The sequence below is a fragment of the Coregonus clupeaformis genome, chromosome 5, assembly GCF_020615455.1.
Source record: "Coregonus clupeaformis isolate EN_2021a chromosome 5, ASM2061545v1, whole genome shotgun sequence".
NCBI lineage: Eukaryota > Metazoa > Chordata > Actinopteri > Salmoniformes > Salmonidae > Coregonus > Coregonus clupeaformis.
Genome location: NC_059196.1, coordinates 1,562,050 through 1,582,882, shown reverse-complemented (window position 1 = coordinate 1,582,882; position 20,833 = coordinate 1,562,050). Strand labels below are relative to the sequence as shown.

Sequence of the window (20,833 nt, the reverse complement as noted above, 5' to 3'; positions counted from 1 at the left end):
TATTTCAGAAGATATAGGAAAATATCCATAAGGCCTCAAAATGATACAAAACCTGTCCGGTCATGTTTCATATTGTTACCCTCCTGATTCTGACTGATATTGGCCATTTACTCTGTCAGTGAACCCAATGTACTGTGGAAATGTAACATGTAGCGCGATAACACAATGAAACACCTAAAGAAAATAACTTTAAAACGAGAGAATGAGTTGTGTTAAGAAAACCCCTCAGGCAGAGTAAAGACCCACAAACCGTTAACTGCATGGAGGTGTTCTATTGTGTCCTGCTGGGAGTAGCTCCAGTCTTGGCACCTCTGATGGAAACCAGATGGGAGGAAAAGAGAGAGAGAGAGGCCATACAATCTCAGGATATGTCAGGAAAACTCCCATCTCAGACCACCACTACTGAGAGTGACGCAAGCTCTTTAAACTTCAACACACTCCCCCCCCCCAAACAGCACAGTTGGTGGAACTGATTATTTTGACAGTGAGTACGCATCAGGCCTGTTGGATTAGATAGGGTTAGGAAAGAGGGTATGGCTGAGTGTGAGGAATTCCTAGACGACAAACCAACATAACAACCACATAATAACATAACTCTCTTGTGTAATCAGTTTGTCTGAACTATTAAATCACCCCCTCTTAACATACAGTACAAGTTTTATTAATGTTTCTGTCTTCTATGTAATGATGTGTTTTGTATGTACCAATCTGTCACCACACATCAAGTTCCCTATCAGGAAATAAAATAGATTTGAATAAAGCCTGCCGGATTACAAGTACAAACACTTATGCACTCACCACTTTAAGTCGCTCTGGATAAGATCCTCTGCTAGATGACTAAAATGTAAATGTGAATGTAAATTTAATGAGACTATAATCTGCTGTATTCTGCAATACACATATCTGACATGTACTGTATACAATGCCATTCTAAAAAAATATCCTTTCACACAAAGTGAATTCTAATATGATGCTGACAGAGCCAATAGCTCTCTTTTCCATCAGGCCCATCCCAGCCAGCTGGACAGTTCATGCTCCAGTTGGAGGGAAATTCTAACAGCAATTTTAAACACTGTCCCTGAGTAAGACCCATAGAGAAGAGCCAGAAATGAGACATTGTGAGTTGTACATTACATTTATTTCCCAAAAATAGGGCTTTGACTTTTGACTTGAACTGAAGAGGGTATTACAGAGGCCTTAGTCACAGAGGCAAAGTGGATTATCTTAATACATTTACATTAACATTATCAGCTCTGCTTTATCATGCACAAATACATTATTATTTGATCACAGGCAGCAATGAGTCACCTGTGTAACAAACTCATAGGGTCATGAATAACATTTTTATTTGCCACTTTGCCTATGTTCAAAGTCATAACACTACTGACATCGTCATGCAAATAGAACATTCCGGATGATTACTTTTTTCAGAGAGTCAGTTGAGACCATAAAAAGGGTTTTTATAGTTATATTTAGAGAACAGTAGGTCAGAACAGGTTTGTCACCATACCCAAACAGTCTACATTTACGTCATTTAGCAGACGCTCTTATCCAGAGCGACTTACAAATCGACTACATACCAGTCTGTTGTTCATTCCCATTTGAAGGCTAGAGCTTGGTTTAGGCTGCTGATAGTGACTCTGCTTTTGTGTTGATGAAGAAAACCTTCAGTGAAGGGAGAATCGTTGGCCTTGGTTCTTTGCATGTTCGCTGCAGACACATCAATCAGAGATGATCCTGAACAGAAGGTTAACAAAGTGGTGAGTCTCATTGGCTCAGTTTCTCAAATCAGAGGGATCTTCATAGGCTATTGTACAATAGTTATTGTAGCACTTTTACTATAATGGAAAATCGAGTTTAAAATATACAAAGGAAGTCTCTTGCATGGGTATTTGTGGTTGAAATCCCTGTGAACTGCTCTTCGGCAAATTCTCATCTGCATACTCTTATGCAAAACTATGTATAAAGGCCATACAAAAAAAATCAAAGATTGGATTGGAGGTATCTACCAATGTGAGCTGCATTCCAACATGTAGCATTGATCTTGTGGTGGAAATTCTAACCAATAATACTTCAAACAATCATACTTTAATAACGATTAATTATTGCAATAATGGAGCTGGTCAACGACCACCCATAGGTGATCACCGAGAGCCCAATGACACAAGGAATACTAAAGCCTTATATAGCCAAGCTGTCTTATGCAAGCATGTACAAAAAAACACGTGATCTTGGTATGTGTATGTGTGTGGAGGACGAGACGAAACTGGGGTATGGTACAGACTAACTGTGAAAAAGGTCGTCTCATTCTGTAGCAACTGCTGGTTATTCTAGTCTTCTAGTGAGGACAATAGGTGTCAAAGCAACAGGAAATCTCTCCAGACACAGTTCCTCAAAAGTAGATTAACCTCTACGGGATCGGTGTCCCATATACGGGACGGTTGAGCTAACGTGCGCTAATGTGATTAGCATGACTGTCGAAAGTAACAGCAAACTTTCCAGGACAAAGACATGTCTTATATGAGCAGAAAGCTTAAATTATTGTTAATCTAACGGCACTGTCCAATTTATAGTAGCAATTTATAGTACAGTGAAAAGATAACATGCTATTATCACGGCAACTGGTTTGATACATTTCATTTTACATTTACATTTTAGTCATTTAGCAGACGCTCTTATCCAGAGCGACTTACAGGAGCAATTAGGGTTAAGTGCCTTGCTCAAGGGCACAGACAGATTTTTCACCTAGTCGGCTCGGGGATTAGAACCAGAGAACTTTCAGTTACTGGCACAACGCTCTTAACCACTAAGCTACCTGCCGCCCAAATTCACAACATTCACCTCTGAAGGTAAATCATGTACTTACATTTAGTAATCTTGGTCTGATTTGTCATCCTGAGGGTCCCAGAGATAAAATGTAGCATAGTTTTGCTTGATAAAATCTGTTGTCTCTGGCTCCACACCCACCCCGCCATCTAGATGTGTGAAAGTTATTGTATAAGCTAATGATCCATCATGTACAGTGAGGGAAAAAAGTATTTGATCCCCTGCTGATTTTGTACGTTTGCCCACTGACAAAGAAATGATCCGTCTATAATTTTAATGGGAGGTTTATTTGAACAGTGAGAGACAGAATAACAACCAAAAAATCCAGAAAAACGCATGTCAAAAATGTGATAAATTGAGTTGCATTTTAATGAGGGAAATAAGTATTTGACCCCCTCTCAATCAGAAAGATTTCGGGCTCCTAATCTCAGTTTGTTACCTGTATAAAAGACACCTGTCCACAGAAGCAATCAATCAATCAGATTCCAAACTCTCCACCATGGCCAAGACCAAAGAGCACTCCAAGGATGTCAGGGACAATATTGTAGACCTACAGAAGGCTGGAATGGGCTACAAGACCATCGGCAAGCAGCTTGGTGAGAAGGTGACGACAGTTGGTGTGATTATTCGCAAATGGAAGAAACACAAAATAACTGTCAATCTCCCTCGGCCTGGGGCTCCATGCAAGATCTCACCTCGTGGAGTTACAATGATCATGAGAACGGTGAGGAATCAGCCCAGAACTACACGGGAGGATCTTGTCAATGATCTCAAGGCAGCTGGGACCATAGTCACCAAGAAAACAATTGGTAACACACTACGCCATGAAGGACTGAATTCCTGCAGCACCCGCAAGGTCCCCCTGCTCAAGAAAGCACATATACATGCCCGTCTGAAGTTTGCCAATGAACATCTGAATGATTCAGAGGAGAACTGGGTGAAAGTGTTGTGGTCAGATGAGACCAAAATGGAGCTCTTTGGCATCAACTCAACTCGCCGTGTTTGGAGGAGGAGGAATGCTGCCTATGACCCCAAGAACACCATCCCCACCGTCAAACATGGAGGTGGAAATATTATGCTTTTCTGCTAAGTGGACAGGACAACTTCACCGCATCAAAGGGACGATGGACATGTACTGTCAAATCTCAGCCAGGTCATTGAAAATGGGTCGTGGATGGGTATTCCAGCATTACAATGACCCAAAACACACGGCCAAGGCAACAAAGGAGTGGCTCAAGAAGAAGCACATTAAGGTCCTGGAGTGGCCTAGCCAGTGTCCAGACCTTAATCCCATAGAAAATCTGTGGAGGGAGCTGAAGGTTCGAGTTGCCAAACGTCAGCCTCGAAACCTTAATGACTTGGAGAAGATCTGCAAAGAGGAGTGGGAAAAAATCCCTCCTGAGATGTGTGCAAACCTGGTGGCCAACTACAAGAAACGTCTGACCTCTGTGATTGCCAACAAGGGTTTTGCCACCAAGTACTAAGTCATGTTTTGCAGAGGGGTCAAATACCTATTTCCCTCATTAAAATGCAAATCAATTTATAACATTTTTGACATGCGTTTTTCTGGATTTTTTTGTTGTTATTCTGTATCTCACTGTTCAAATAAACCTACCATTAAAATTATAGACTGATAATTTTTTTGTCAGTGGGCAAACGTACAAAATCAGCAGGGGATCAAATACTTTTTTCCCTCACTGTATGACATTCCTGGGAGTGTGTAAACTTACATTTTGTATTACCATATTATTTTTGTATGTTCTCTATAGTTATGTACTTGAAAATATATCAATTGACCAATTCTGCACATTTGGGCAGACTTGATACAAAATAGTCCAGTATTCCAATGATTCACTGGATCAATCTGAAACTTTGCACACACACTGCTCCCATCTAGTGGCCAAAATCTAAATTGCGTCTAAACTGCAATATTACATTGTGGCCTTTCTCTTGCATTTCAAATATGATAAAACAAAAAAAATAGAAAACACGTTTTTTTGTTTGTATTATCTTTTACCATATCTAATGTGTTATATGCTCCTATATTAATTTCACATTTCCACAAACTTCAAAGACTTTCCTTTCTAATGGTATCAAGAATATGCATATCCTTGCTTCAGGTCCTGAGCTACAGGCAGTTAGATTTGCGTAAGTCATTTTAGGCGAAAATTGAAAAAAGGGTCCGATCCTTAAGAGGTTAATGGTTCCCCGAACCGGGCAAGCAAGCGCCTTTCGCTGTCTGCCTAGATGATGTGGGGTTTCACACCGACACACATACAAGCATGAACCTTTCGCCCAGCAACAGGCTCGGGCCAGGACAATAGCTTTATCACTGGTGCGCAGGATACAACACTTTGTTCTATGTCACTATATTAAGAGGAACCAGTTCGTTCCTTTCTGACTATAAGGAACTCACAACTCTGTGCGCCAAGAACATCATGGGACATGCTTCCCTAATTAGGTTCTTATGCTACACACACAAAACAGTTAAAACAGGCGTCCACCAATGCACGCACAATTCCATCTCATATGATTCTAGTTTCTTTAACAATATCAACCTTAATGTCTAAACAGCTAGGCTTAAGGAAATATCTTTTAGTACACAAGCATTAGTAAGGTTTAACAGAAATTGCCCTCTCAAGCTCCAGCCAATTTGAGTTTGGAATAAAATATGATCAACATAATGTACATGTAACGGCAGGTAGACCAGCGGTTAAAAGCAACTGAAAGGTTGCTGGTTCAAATCCCAGAGCCGACTTGGTGAAAAATCTGCCGATGTGCCCTTGAGCAAGGCACCTAACCATGATTACCGCCAGGCAGCAAACAATATCAGGTTGGCCTGTGCTGTCTAAACAAACTTGTAAACAAACCCCAGCTTTTTGAGGAAAGAAATATCCCGAGGCTATACAAATCCTGTAGTTTTCAGAAAACTATGGAGCAATAAGCTATGTGAGCTAAATGAATTAGCTGCTTCAATAACTCTCTGCTCTAGAGGATCTGTCTGTTTTAAGGTCAGATTGCATCTGTCTGATAGCGGGTCAAGCGAGCGTGGAGAAGTTAATAAAGACCCTGGTCTTGCATGCCTGAACTAACTACACACTCCAAAAGCTCCCTCCCTTTGTAGTAAGTACATCTCAGAGCCAAACCACCGTGGCAAAGGAGCCTGTGGAGAACAAAAGTATTACCTCTCTGGCTTATTTCAATCAACCCAAATAACCAATAAGGATAATAACAACCCTGACCCTATAATTAAGTCTTATGGGCAGGTCAGAGGTGGATGAAGTTGTGCACACACCTGCTCGGGTGCTGTATCATTCCCACAGTCCGTGTGAGTGAGAAGAAGGGTTTGCCAATCCTCCTCCCCTCTATTCATCCTTCCCTCCCTCGTTGTAGCTGTATTATTGTGCAAAAGGTGATAAACAATCCTACATGAAATAGGGCAGTGTAGCCAATTTCCCCTCAGGACCTGCTACAGTGGGTCGTTTACTGACTGTTTAGAGTCATGTCTGACGTCTTGAGATGGCTGATTGTGTTTCTGATCGTATCGCTCTAGCTCTCTCACTGGAAACAGAAAACAACCCTTCAGGTCTTCCATGCCCCAATTTTCAACTCCAGCAGAGGTAACCGTAAAAGGGCAAATTTATTCTTGTGGTTTCTTCGCTTCACCTGAGCACAGTGGAAATGCTCTCCTGTAAAACAGAGTAAGATTAAGACTGGGGTTACTTCATGGTTTCATGCAGTGAAAAGCTGTGTTTTTGATGAGGTAAACCTCTTTGTATTATCTCTGTTGACAGAGATTTGAGAATATGAACAAAGTTCCACCACCATACTGTACTGTATGTGTCATTATAGTAGGGCTAAGAGGAGATTAAAAAAGTGGGTCATCAACACATGGGCTAAAGCGGAACAAAGAAGGCACTTCATGTGTGATTATTAATAGGCCAGCTCCTTGGATCTGATCTACCCCTGGGTTTAACATCACATGACATTAGAGACGGAAGAGGAAGCGAGATCTCAATCGCTCCTTTTTTTTCTGGTTTGTATACAGTCAATGAACTAAGCAGACCAGACCCAGCTGCTAATACATTGGTGCCTATGGGAGAGCCACCCCTTAAGCAGACCGGAATTGTGACAAAAAAAATTTCAATGGTAAACGGCCTGAGTTATCCACCATCTTTGTGGAATGCTTCTCTGTCTCTCTTGCTGAGATTCCCTAAAAACACACCACTTCGATACAGCTACCACCAGTATTGACATTTTCGCAGCAGGTTATGAGAATTAGGTTAAGGTTAGGAAAAGGGTTAAGAAAATGCTCTCCTAACCTGCTAGGAAAAGTAACTTCCAGTCGTAGCTGTATCGAAGTGGTATGTTTTTAAGGAGTCCCCTCTCTTGTTGGCAATAGAGGTATAACTTCCTCCTCTCAGGTGACTAGCCAATCAAAATCCTCATCAAGCCAGATCCTGAGGCAAAGGGATTCTGTAGATAACTGGGCTATTGATAAGGGTGCTGCTGTGGTCTTTAAAATATATTTTTGCCAAAACATGACACTAGTTCAGTGCATACAAATGCTGATACGATATATTGTATGTATGCAGATAGCTACTGTACATTAGCTACCACTCTTAGACATCCAGGTTACAGTATGATCATTTTCTGTGAATTCCAGATTATGTTACTCTTTTTGTCAGATGAAGACACATTGTCATAGAAAGTGTAATGAAAATCTTCACATTTACTGGGAAGCATAGACGATTCTCAGCCAGTGAATCCATATTGCATGGAGCAAATGGCCAGCTGTTTGTGTGTGTATCTTATATATTATAATCCATTATGAAGTGGCCTGGGGATGTTGAACATGTCTCCACAGGGTTCAGTAAGCAAATCACTGCTGTATTAAAACACCTCAGGAGAGTTGAGCCTTTGGCTCACTGATCTGTGTTCTACTGGGATACCCTGATCCAGTAGCTCTGAGAGTGTCATGAACCTGAACCTTTTCTATTGCCCTGGAGCGATATCATTCTATTCCAAAACCACAGATAAAGTAACAACCAAGGTACTCAGCAGATTGAGTCACTGGATTACAAACAGGTAAATAAGTAGTAAAGAAAAGTGCAAGACTCCTTTGTGACTCTCTTATGACTCATTGATGTTATTAAGCTGATTAGAATGTATTTGGATTGCAAATGTTTTTTGTAATTTAACACCATTCAGGTTGATCCTGACAGGCTGACCTGAGGGAGGTAGCTGTGATTGACAGCCCTCCAACCTCCCCGCCTCCAAATTCCTACTCTCCAGGAGATGTACAAATGGCCCAGACATCTGGAACTGGTTTACTAATGGGGCTATCTGCAGAGGGCCAAACTCTCCGAAAATCACTTTCGCTCTTCTCTCTCTTTATCGCCCTCGCTCTCCCTCTCTCTCCTTGGTTGGCTAAAATATATCTAAAAGAGTATAAACTGAAGCAAAATAATAGCAAGCTTTTCCTACAAAGCTGTACTTTTCCAGAGCAGGATGTTGTAATATAGGAGATATAATCTGGAGTAAACCTTTTGTGGAGTCAGACTACTTTTGGCTCTGTCTTTGGCACACAGGTCTCTTAGAATATCAAAGAACTGTGCTTTGGCAACCACTGCAAGGGACTATCTGAATGCTCTCTGTGTCTCTGAGGAGGAGCACACAATGGAACACTCTCAGAGCACAGAGATCTGTGGAGTTACAGCCAGCCGCCATTACACAAAGTCAGGCCGCTCTCCTCCTTCTCCCTCGTCCCTTCTCTTTCCCTCTCACAGGCTTCAGACGTCAGTCCACAGTCACATGGTTCCCTGCCTGGAACTAGTGTCTCTGACTGCTTCTGTTTAAGGACCTCTCGAGACCACTAGTGTGTGTCTGTGTGTTTACAGGGAGAGTTTCAAGTAAATAAAGGAAGGATGTTAGGCAGCATGTGAAAGTAAATAAAGTGCTGCGCTAGCCACTGAGGAAGACATAAGTGCTATTGTTACAGGACACACCCTGTGGGTTGGTACAGCAGACAAAATTAAATCACATGAATCCAGCACTATGAAATACATGGAATTCTGTGAAATTGTGAAACCCTGTTGGAGTGACGACAGTGTGGTGTGCGTTGAAACCCAGACAATTTATATATTGTCATATACAGACACACCTAGCAATTGTGGAATGCCACAGGGTGTTGGGGACAGGGTAGTAAACAAAGTTAAAATTAATTTCTGAGAAAGTTAATAAATGTATGTAAAGTACACAGACATTACAAAACCATTTGGACAGCTGTTCAGTGTGAGAATAATCCATGTATTTTACATTTATACGAAGTTATACACTGAGTGTACAAAACATTAAGAACACCTGCGTTTTCCATGACATAGACTGACCAGGTGAATCCAGGTGAAAGCTATTATCCCTTATTGATCTCACTTGCTAAATCCACCTCAATCAGTGTAGATGAAGGTGGGGGAAGTTAGGTTAAAGAAGGATTGAGACATGGATTGTGTACATGTGCCATTTAGAGGGTGATTGGGCAGAACAAAAGATGTAAGTGTCTTTGAACAGGGTATGGTAGTAGGTGCCAGGCGCAACGGCTTGTGTCAAGAACTGCAATGCTGCTGGGTTTTTCACGCTCAACAGTTTCCCGTGTGTATCAAGAATGGTCCACCACCCAAAGGACATCCGGCCAACTTGACACAACTGTGGGAAGCATTGGAGTCATCATGGCCCAGCATGCCTGTGGAACGCTTGACACCTTGTAGAGTCCATGACCCAACGAATTGAGGCTGTTCTCAGGGGTGCAACTGAATATTAGGAAGGTGTTCTTAATGTTTTGTACACTAAGTGTAAACACTATTGATAAAGAAATATAAAACATCTTTACGCAGATGTTTAACATTCAAAACAGCTCATGTGCAGTTATGTCTCTTTCGGTCCATATTATACCACAGGGATAGCAACCAAGGCAGGTGTTTAAACATGCAGTTGTTGTTGCACAGAATATCTGAAGGATTTTGGCCAATGTAGATCCAAAGTTGATGTTGTAGAATAGCTGCGACATTTACAGTTGAAGTCAGAAGTTTACATACATCTTAGCCAAATACATTTAAACTCAGTTTTTCACAATTACTTACATTTAATCCTAGTAACAATTCCCTGTCTTAGGTCAGTTAGGATCACCACTTTATTTTAAGAATGTGAAATGTCAGAATATTAGTAGAGAGAATGATTTATTTCAGCTTTTATTTCTTTCATCACATTCCCAGTGGGTCAGACGTTTACATACACTCAATTAGTATTTGGTAGCATTGCCTTTAAATTGTTTAACTTGGGTCAAACGTTTCGGGTAGCCTTCCACAAGCTTCCCACAATAAGTTGGGTGAATTTTGGCCCATTCCTCCTGACAGAGCTGGTGTAACTGAGTCAGGTTTATAGGCCTCCTTGCTCGCACACGATTTTTCAGTTCTGCCCACACATTTTCTATAGGATTGAGGTCAGGGCTTTGTGATGGCCACTCCAATACCTTGACTTTGTTGTACTTAAGCCATTTTGCCACAACTTTGGAAGTATGCTTGGGGTCATTGTCCATTTGGAAGACCCATTTGCGACCAAGCTTTCACTTCCTGACTGATGTCTTGAGATGTTGCTTCAATATATCCACATAATTTTCCTTCCTCATGATGCCATCTATTTTGTGAAGTGCATCAGTCCCTCCTGCAGCAAAGCACCCCCACAGCATGATGCTGCCAACCCCGTGCTTCACAGTTGGGATGGTGTTCTTCGGCTTGCAAGCAACCCCCTTTTTCCTCCAAACATAACAATGGTCATTATGGCCAAACAGTTCTAATTTTGTTTCATCAGACCAGAAGACATTTCTCCAAAAAGTACGATCTTTGTCCCCATGTACAGTTGCAAACCGTAGTCTGGCTTTTTTATGGTGGTTTTAGAGCAGTGGCTTCTTCCTTGCTGAGCGGCCTTTCAGGTTATGTCGATATAGGACTCGTTTTACTGTGGATATAGATACTTTTGTACCTGTTTCCTCCAGCATCTTCACAAGGTCCTTTGCTGTTGTTCTGGGATTGATTTGCACTTTTCGCACCAAAGTATGTTCATCTCTAGGAGACAGAACGCATCTCCTTCCTGAGCGGTATGATGGCTACGTGGTCCTAAGGTGTTTATACTTACGTACTATTGTTTGAACAGCTGAACGTGGTACCTTCAGGCGTTTGGAAATTGTTCCCAAGGATGAACCAGACTTGTGGAGGTCTACACATTTTTTTCTGAGGTCTTGGCTGATTTCTTTTGATTTTCCCATCATATCAAGCAAAGAGGCACTGCGTTTGAAGGTAGGCCTTGAAATACATCCACAGGTACACCTCCAATTGACTCAAATGATGTGAATTAGCCTATCAGAAGCTTCTAAAGCCATTACATCATTTTCTGGAATTTTCCAAGCTGTTTAAAGGCACAGTCAACTTAGTGTATGTACATTTCTGACCCACTGGAATTGTGATACAGTGAATTAGAGGTGAAATAATCTGTCTGTAAACAATTGTTGGAAAAATTACTTGTGTCATGCACAAAGTCCTAACAGACTATAGTTTTGGCAAGTCGGTTAACAAGACATTTGTGGAGTGGTTGAAAAACAAGTATTAATGACTCCAACCTAAATGTATGTAAACTTCCGACTTCAACTGTATAACGTTTCAAAGTAGGGTGAATAATACAATGCATCAAATTACATGGCGTATAGTGTTTCAGTTAAAACACACACTCACTTCTCTGTCAGAAGAGATGAAAATACAGGACGAAACATGTCTGTGTCTAATACAACTGCAGGAAGCCAATTTTATGTTTAGAAATGGTCACGGTCATGGGAAACTGACTCAATAACGGAGCAGCGAAAAACCCCTGGGTGACATTCAAGAATTTGTTTCTGCATTGATTTGTTCAGATCACATTTCAACCCGTTGTGTAACTGCTCTTTGAAACAGAACAGGCAATGTTGGCTTCCTGGTCTTAGGCCATGTAAACATGACTGAGGAAGATAGCAGGAGAATTTGTCCACAATAATATCTGATTGAAATGATAACTAGACATCAGGAGGAGGCTGGTGGAAGGAGCTATAGGAGGACGGGCTCATTGTAATAGCTGGAATGGTAATAAATGGAACAGTCAAATATGTGGTTTCCATATGTTTGATGTGTTTGATAACGTTCCATATATTAGACTCCAGCCATTACAATGATCCCGTCCTCCTATAGCGCCTCCCACCAGCCTCCTATGCTAGACATACGTAACTCCATACTCTACATAAGATGTTTACCTTTTGGTCTGACATAAGAGTGGTCCTTCCACAGTAATGTGTATACTTCAACGATCTGATGATTGTTATGGAATATAACAATATGTTTCCTAGTGGCTGAGGTATCTTTTTTTAGTTCCAGATCATAAAAACTCCTTCAAAATTGAAAGAGGAAAAGCTAAATGGTTTTAAGATAATATCCATCAATGCTATTGCTAGCTTGTTACTGTAGTTGAAAGACATGCTTTATGCATAGCAAGCATGACGTGATAGTGTATCAACAGTGGGTTAATTTAAATACCTCAGGCCTTTGGAATAAAAGCAAAATACAAAATAATAATTATATTTTTTACAAAATAATCATAGTAATTATCATGTTTAGCGGCAATAACAAAACGTGTTCTTTGCATATAGTGATATAAGGCACAGTTTTAGCACTAATGTGCTAGCTAAATGTCCATACTGAAGGCAACGATCCCAACACAATCACGACATAATGCCTTTAACATCACAGGTTAGCACCTCGTCATGTTTCTGTTCCTGTCCAAGCTGCCTGTGAAACTGCCCATGCTTTTGAGCCCTCCAACAATGGATATTCTGGCCCAGGGTAATACTTTTGATGCTTAGCAAGTGACTTAGCATATTATTTGGAAATGACGTTACTCCAGAGTTGGACAGATTGAGCTCCTGTAGAGACACAAGTCCACTGAACACAGCTGGGTTCAGTGTCTTTAGCTTGGCGTTGTTGGACAGGTCCAAGACCTGAAGGCTCTGTAGGCCACTGAAACTGTAAGGCTGGATGTCAGAGAGCTCAGGAAGCCCACTGAGGGACAGGTGAACCAGGTCCTTGAGGTCCTCAAAGGCCCCCTCCTCAATGCGGGAGATAATGTTCCCATCCAGGCTTAGGTTCCTCAGCGGGATGCCTTTTAGTTTGGGCACGGCCCTCAGCTGGTTGGCTGCTAGAGTCAGGCTCTGGACATGTAGCAAGGGGCTCCTAGAGGAACTCCTGGAGATCACAGTCAGCTGGTTGTGGGACAGATCCACGCTGATTGGCTCTCCGTGACCTTTAGTGAGGAACATGTCCAGGTCAAACTCCCGGAAGTGGTTGTGGCTGAGGTCTACCTTGGCCAGGGGGAGGCCAGAGAAGCAGCCCTCGTCCAGGCCCTCCAGGGAGTTGTGGCTGAGGTCCAGAGACTCCAGGTAGCGCAGCCTGGACAGGGCCTTGGGGCTGACCATGGAGATGTGGTTGTTGCTGAGGTCCAGGCTGACCAAGGTGGTATAGCCAGGCCCAGAGAGCATGGTGTCAGTCAGCAGAGACATGGAGTTGGAGGACAGGTCCAGGTGGGCAGTGTCCAGGGGGATGGGGATGGGGCTGGTGCTGGGGCCCACTCCCCTGCAGTCCACCCTGGTCAGGCTGAAGCTGTCGAACAGGCCAAAGCTCTCCACCTCACAGTGGCAGCTTGGGTGGCAGTTCTTCACAGCTCCAGCCTGGCCATGAACAGCCAGGAGCATCCACAGGCTAACACACAGGAGGAACACCATCATGCTCTGAGGGGACACAAATACAAAACAAATATGTTACTTCAAATGTATGTTTGGGCTATAAACATATTATATATTGTAGTGACTAGCAGATATCAGAGAAAAGGTAAATGGAGAGATACATGGAATACGTGACTAATAACCTAATTTCTTCCCTTTTTTCAAATGAAAAGGAACAGATAATTGGATATCATTCTCAGTGACCCAAAATAAACATATACATTATATGAGCCATTAACAGCAAGCTAAAGGAGCTCCATAGACACTACAGGGAGTAAATAAGCTCTGAGTCACAATGATATGCACTCCATTACAGCGACACATTATGGAGCTATAAATACATACAGCTAGCGTTAAACACATCATGCATAAACATAATCTCTACACACACATTAAATACAAAATAAATATGACAAATGTGGTAATGGCCATAATTGACTTTTTATTAAAAAAATTATTTAGCAGACGCATGTTAGCAGTATTCCTTCCCTCAAGCCAGCCGCCTGCCGCCTATCTGAACAAAGTAACAAAGATTACTCTCAGAACAGAGAGTAAATGTAGTTTTAGAACTCAAATGAAGAGTTTTTCCTTTCAAAATGCCACCTTAGCTGTCTTTGTTACCCTTGTTTCTGGATACACTTCAAGGTTTCCTTGCAACACACACCAACAGCCCTCATTTCTTGATCAAAGAGTTCATTCCCATTTCTTTTTTCTTAGTTTACAACACAAACTATTCATGGTTGTGAGGATGCAAGCGGAGACATCATCACTCAAGGTCCTTACAAAGTGTCTCATCTCTAAAAGTGCTTACACTGGGTAGAAGGAAATGTGCCTTCGGGAGAGTCCTCATCAGTCTCATCCAAGCAGACAGTTCTATATTAAGATGTCTGAGACACCAGTAGCTACTCATTAGAAAGTTCACATTTACACATTAAGTACTGTGTGGCAAATGGCACGCATTGATGACTACCGTATCAAAAATAACAATGGAATGCCATTGACAAAACAGTTAAATGATTTTTTCTTCAATTCATTCAGAAACCTTGAAAACATTTAAATAAGTTTAATAACCAAGCAATAACTAAAAACAGAACATGCACTTCATACCTCTATTTTCTGTTGTTGTCGCTAGTTTCCTGTTCACTGCACAGTGCTAGATATCTGACTGAGAACAAGGCTGGTGGTTCACAGGACTTTTGTTTGCGAACCCATATAACTCGCGTCCTTTGTGGAGGTAAATGATCTGCTCCTAAACCTCTTAGTGCACTTGGCAGCAACACTGTCATAATGAGCAGAGCAGAGTACCCACACACGCAACACATGGAAATTGGGCAAACGTTAAAGGGGCAATCAGCAGTTGATACATCCATTTTTTTTAACTTAGAAATGAATGATATTTACCCATTGAGTACTTAAAAGAATATAACTTAGAAATGCCTCATGAGCTATGTTCAATTGTCGTACCCTATCAGAATCCAAAATATAAGCTTGTTTTACTCCAATGTTTGTAAACAAAGTAAATGTAAATAAACACTGCATTGCCTAAAAACATGGTTAAAACTATCATTTTGATATCATGGATGGTCTGTCCTAGCATCTATAGCTCAGTCTTAGAATTTGAGAGTGGTAACATTTCTCTAGCCCCAGCCCAAAAGCTTTTTACCGAAACAGGGGTGGGGAGTACGCTTTGATATTGTTTAAACTGCTCATTGCTGCTTTAACAATTGTAGTTGTATAACCACTGGATAAACGTTCACCGGTCAGGAGGTGTATACCCAAGCATGACCCAGCAGAAAAGCCATTGAAGGATTGATCATTAATTTGTGCAGTGGGCCAAGTTTAGGTATAGTCTGTGGAAGGTTATCACATCAAGCCTTCTTGCAGTCAAATTACCCTCTAATGGCCTCATGGGTGGAATGTTATTACTATTTTTCATAATTAATAAACATTCTTTAAAAATGCAGGAGGGACTGGTGCACTTCACAAAATAGATGGCATCATGAGGAAGGAAAATTATGTGGATATATTGAAGCAACATCTCAAGACATCAGTCAGGAAGTGAAAGCTTGGTCGCAAATGGGTCTTCCAAATGGACAATGACCCCAAGCATCCTTCCAAAGTTGTGGCAAAATGGCTTAATAATAATATGCCATTTAGCAGACGCTTTTATCCAAAGCGACTTACAGTCATGCGTGCATACATTTTTGTGTATGAGTGGTCCCGGGGATCGAACCCACTACCTTAGCGTTACAAGCGCCGTGCTCTACCAGCTGAGCTACAGAGGACAACAAAGTCAAGGTATTGGAGTGGCCATCACAAAGCCCTGACCTCAATCCTATAGAAAATGTGTGGGCAGAACTGAAAAAGCGTGTGCGAGCAAGGAGGCCTACAAACCTGACTCAGTTACACCAGCTCTGTCAGGAGGAATGGGCCAAAATTCACCCAACATATTGTGGGAAGCTTGTGGAAGGCTACCCGAAACGTTTGACCCAAGTTAAACAATTTAAAGGCAATGCTACAAAATACTAATTGAGTGTTTGTAAACTTTTGACCCACTGGGAATGTGATGAAATAAATAAAAGCTGAAATAAATCATTCTCTCTACTATTATTCTGACATTTCACATTCTTAAAATAAAGTGGTTGATCCTAACTGACCTAAGACAGGTAATTTTTACTAGGATTAAATGTCAGGAATTGTGAAAAACTGAGTTTAAAATGTATTTGGCTAAGGTGCATGTAAACTTCCGACTTCAACTGTATATCTGACATGGTACAGGTGTCTTCTTTTTTTTTTAAGACTATAACCATATGTGTGAGGTGTATACTTTATTTCAAATTAGATATGTTTAAGACTACCAAGAAACACTCTGTGTGACCCTGATTTAGCCCACTGCAGTAAAAGGTTTGAAGAGTTATCAGGTATGTTAATCCTAGATGGCCTGCGAAGGCTACATAATGTTCTTATGTAACAGGGATGTTGCATAAATAAAAAGGAAATCTGGAATACTTGAGATTCAACATGAAGGCTGATTATGTGGCAAGCTGCACATAAACTTATATACTCAGCTGGAGTTGTTGTTCATTTTGTGTGGCAGTTGAGACTGTTTATTCTATTAATCTAAAAGTTTAAAAAAAACATTGTCCAGTAGGACTGGTTCTGATGTTTATTCAGGCATATTTGTACAGAATTTGAGTACTGTAGCAAAATGTTGGTTAAAATGCAAAATATCATTCCCCAAAGATCTATCTTGGATTTGCATATATACTGAACAAAAATAAACGCAAGATGCGATAATTTAAACGATTTTACTGAGTTACAGTTCTTATAAGGAAATCAGTCAATTGAAATGAATTCATTAGGTCCTAATCTATGGATTTCACATGACTGGGCAGGGGTGCAGCCATGGGTGGGCCTGGGAGGGCATAGGCCCACCCACTTGGGAGCCAGGTCCAGCCAATCAGAATGAGTTTATCCCACAAAAAGGGCTTTATTACAGACAGAAATACTCCTCAGTTTCATCAGCTGTCCGGGTGGCTGGTCTCAGACCATTCCGCAGATGAAGAAGCCTGATGTGGAGGTCCTGGGCTGGAGTGGATAAACGTGGTCTGCGGTTGTGAGGCCGGTTGGACGTACTGCCAAATTCTCTAAAATTATGTTGGAGGCGGCTTATGGTAAGGAAATTAACATTCAAATCTCTGGCAACAGCTCTGGTGGTAATTCCTGCAGTCAGCAGGCCAATTGCACGGTCCCCCAAAACTTGAGACATCTGTGGCATTGTGTTGTGTGACAAAACTACACATTTTACAGTGGCATTTTATTGTCCCCAGCACAAGGTGCACCTGTGTAATGATCATGCTGTTTAATCCGTTTCTTGATATGCCACACCTGTCAGGTGGATGGATTGTTTTGACAAAGGAGAAATGCTCACTAACAGGGATGTAAACAAATTTGTGCACAAAATTTGAGAGAAATAAGCTTTTTGTGCTTATGGAACATTTCTTGGATCTTTTATTTCTGCTCATTAAACATGAGACCAACACTTTACATGTTGCGCTTACATTTTTGTTCAGTATAAATAGGTCCCAGTTTCCCTGTCTTCAGTTGGGCCACTCTGTCCTCTGCGTGTGTGTATTTGTGTATTTGTGTGTGTGTGTGTGTGTGTGTGTGTGTGTATGTGTGTGTGTGTGTGAGAAAGAGCTAGAGAATGTGTTTTCTTTGGATTTGTTGACTCAAAGTCTGAGTCCACCCTACCATCCAAGATAGGGCAGATAACCAAAATAAGTAGAAGATATCAAATGACGGTGAATAAATATTTCCCTATTAAACAAGATCAGTAGATTTATTCTACTGCTGCTTCACACAAACCAAGATAAGGTATGTATCTTTCATGAGGTTTTGTTTTCACAATACTGGGTTAACTTTTACTACCCATTTATTTCCATTTTAATAAAAACAATTACTTCAACAGGGAATCATCCTCCGCCATCCTCCCATCCCACGTTTACAAGCCTGCATCCTCCCCAGACACTGACTACACCCTGAGTGACTGGCTTTATTAGAACACAGATCAGGGAGCAGTCTAAAGCCATGCAGTGGGAATCTGTGGCTAAAACTAAGTGCTCATTTAGTTTATAAGTCTAGTCTACTACATTGGCGCTAGCTAGTCTTTCCCTCTCTCTTCATTGTATGTTGTCCATGAATACATCTGCTGCCCTTTTACTGGGGACCGTGAACTTCTCCACACCAGGTGTTCCTCTCATCCTTTCACCAATAAATTACAGCAAACATCAAATTGGCTGTTAGCCAAGACTTACAATCAGCCCACTATAATTACTTGACAACTACGGCTGTCAGCGCTTCAACTCTCAGAGGAAATTGTAGGCCACAAACACATCTCACTTTTAGGATCTTGTCTTTCAACACGCTTATATACACCATATACATTTAATCTGACTTTCCGTATTCTTTAACTCTCAACATGTGAGTAATACAAAGCTAAGCTATGTGGGAACTGGGCATTTTCTGCTCTTTTTCAGTGTAATTTGATGTCCCGGCATCTGAGGATGGTTTGAGTCTCATTAGTATAGGCCTACGTAGGCCTTTGCAATGTAGCTCATACCTGATCTCTGCAGCTCAGACAGCAGGTCTATCACAGTTCAGAAGCATTCTCCATGTGATAGAGCGTACACTCCTAGAGAAAAGGGTTCCAAAAGGGTTATTCAGATTTTTGGTTCCAGGTAGAACCCTTTTTGATTTTAGATAGAACCCTCTGTGGAAAGAGTTCTACCTTGAACCAAAAGGGTTCTACCTGGATTCCTTCAAAGGGTTCTCCTATGGAGACAGCCGAAGAACCCTTTTAGGTTCTAGATAGCACCGTTTATTTCTAAGAGTGTATTTTTCCAACTTAATCCCAAAGTCAAAGCCTACAAACAATTTAATTAGGAGATAGATTGTGCAGGCACGCTAATCCATTTAAGCCAAATTAATGCATGACATTAAGAAGAGCCAGGTTTAATGTGAGCTTGTAGTGCAGAAAACAGTATAGGCTAGGCTCATCAGGACAACAACAAGTAAGTCCTCAGTTGCCATGATTAATAGGGTTGAACTATTACACTGATGGCACAGACTATCTGTCAGTGCTGTCACTGTAGGGTTAAAGTTTACAAAGCCTTTAAAGACTTCAAAAGTGGTCTTATCTCAAGATGAGTTCCACACCATCTGTTGTGAAGATCCAGCTACATGACTCAATCCCAAATGAATGGAAACGATGGGCACTCATTTTATCATTTCAGACACTATTTTCATAATTTCAGATGGTGCCTATCTTTTCCATTCATTTGGTATTGAGGAATACACAGTATTGTGCATAATTGGCATTGGGTGTGTCCCCCGTGGATGGTGGTCTCATAGCCCTCTAGCTATGTCACAATGGGACGCCGGACTATCGCGTCCTAGCATCTGGACTATGATTTAGCTTTAAACATATTCTATAGACATGATGGCATGAGATTATCTCAACATTAAACCTCTTTTGAGGCATGAACATTTAGATTTTTGAGTGAATTCTTTAAAAAGAAAACGTTTCTCATGTTTACCATAATAATTGTAAAGCCATGGCAATGTCTTGCTTGCAATCTTTAAAGTCTGACTCAAAGCCCTTCCATATAGGATGCCTACACGCCCCTTTCAAGAAGAAAAAAAGCTGTATTTAAGCGCAATATGAACTGGCCTCCGTGAGTAATACAAGGCTAGCAAATTGACTTCGTTTGCCGCTAAAGATCACATTTCCTGTAGCCGTGGCATACCTCGCCTTACCTTGCAGCCTACCGACTTTTCTGAGACTGTCAAACTCATCCGTGTGGTACCTGAGAAATTAATCAAATCTCATATCTACCAGACTACTCCCAAGTCCCGCCACCTTCCTCTGTCAGTTGTCACTCTCTCTGAAGCACATCACTCAACCAAGTTTTACGGATTTGGCCTGTGAATAAGTAGTCTTCAGGGTTTTAAAATATAAAGTATATTACTATAATTGTAATTAACTAATAGGTACAATTTGAACCAAATAGCCTATCAGAGGAGGGGCGCAGTTTTTGAGAAATCTGAAATCTGATCTGACCTCCGTCGTTCCGAGGCTTAGAAACCTTGAAATCCAATGAAAACTCTAAAATACCGTTGATAATAAGGACTATTCTAACTTGCTCACACATTTTCAGACATACCTTTACCATCAAATAGGAATTTAGACAGTTGGCTCGCCTGGACAATCCAGTTCACTTCACCACGCCAAGGAATCTTGCATGAGGCGCAACCTCCGCTCCCATTTTTGTAAATCCCATATCATTGTGCGGTTCAGGCAAATTAGAGAGATTTCTTGCGGTTTTATATTAACTGTCAGTGCTGCGACTAGCTATCCTGACTTGAGGTCGAGACGAGACTCCCCCAACTTCTTCGTAGAGTACTGGAGTCCCGACAGGTTTCACCTAGCACCCCTCTCCTTTTTCCAATCGCTTTTGAAGTTGGACACGAACCGTGCGCACTCTAGTGGCGAGACTGTTGCTTCGGGGACGGACATGAAATTATTCCATTGTTACGGATACTGTATGAAGAATGTTATGCAATAGAGCCCCACAGTGGAGGTGTCATAATACCCAT

The 20,833-nt window shown here is 41.4% G+C and overlaps 1 protein-coding gene across 6 annotated transcripts; it reads right to left on the bottom strand.

Moving 5' to 3' along the window:
• Positions 1 to 1,119: 1,119 nt before the first annotated feature.
• LOC121558230 (tsukushi) lies at positions 1,120 to 20,695 on the bottom strand. 6 transcript variants are annotated; one of them, XR_005998502.2, is made up of 4 exons: positions 20,401 to 20,695; positions 12,155 to 13,681; positions 6,122 to 6,515; positions 1,120 to 1,737 (listed from the first exon to the last, which is right to left on the bottom strand). XR_005998502.2 is itself a non-coding variant. In XM_041871709.2 (2 exons), exons 1-2 carry the CDS (start codon positions 20,407 to 20,409, stop codon positions 12,620 to 12,622), a joined length of 1,071 nt encoding a protein of 356 aa, XP_041727643.1. In that variant the 5' UTR covers positions 20,410 to 20,695; the 3' UTR covers positions 11,457 to 12,619. The 6 variants fall into 6 exon arrangements, 4 of the variants coding, with proteins under 4 accessions (XP_041727643.1, XP_041727644.1, XP_041727646.1 ...); XR_005998503.2 differs by lacking the exon at positions 6,122 to 6,515; XM_041871709.2 differs by lacking the exons at positions 1,120 to 1,737; positions 6,122 to 6,515 and having other exon boundaries at positions 11,457 to 13,681.
• Positions 20,696 to 20,833: the final 138 nt, after the last annotated feature.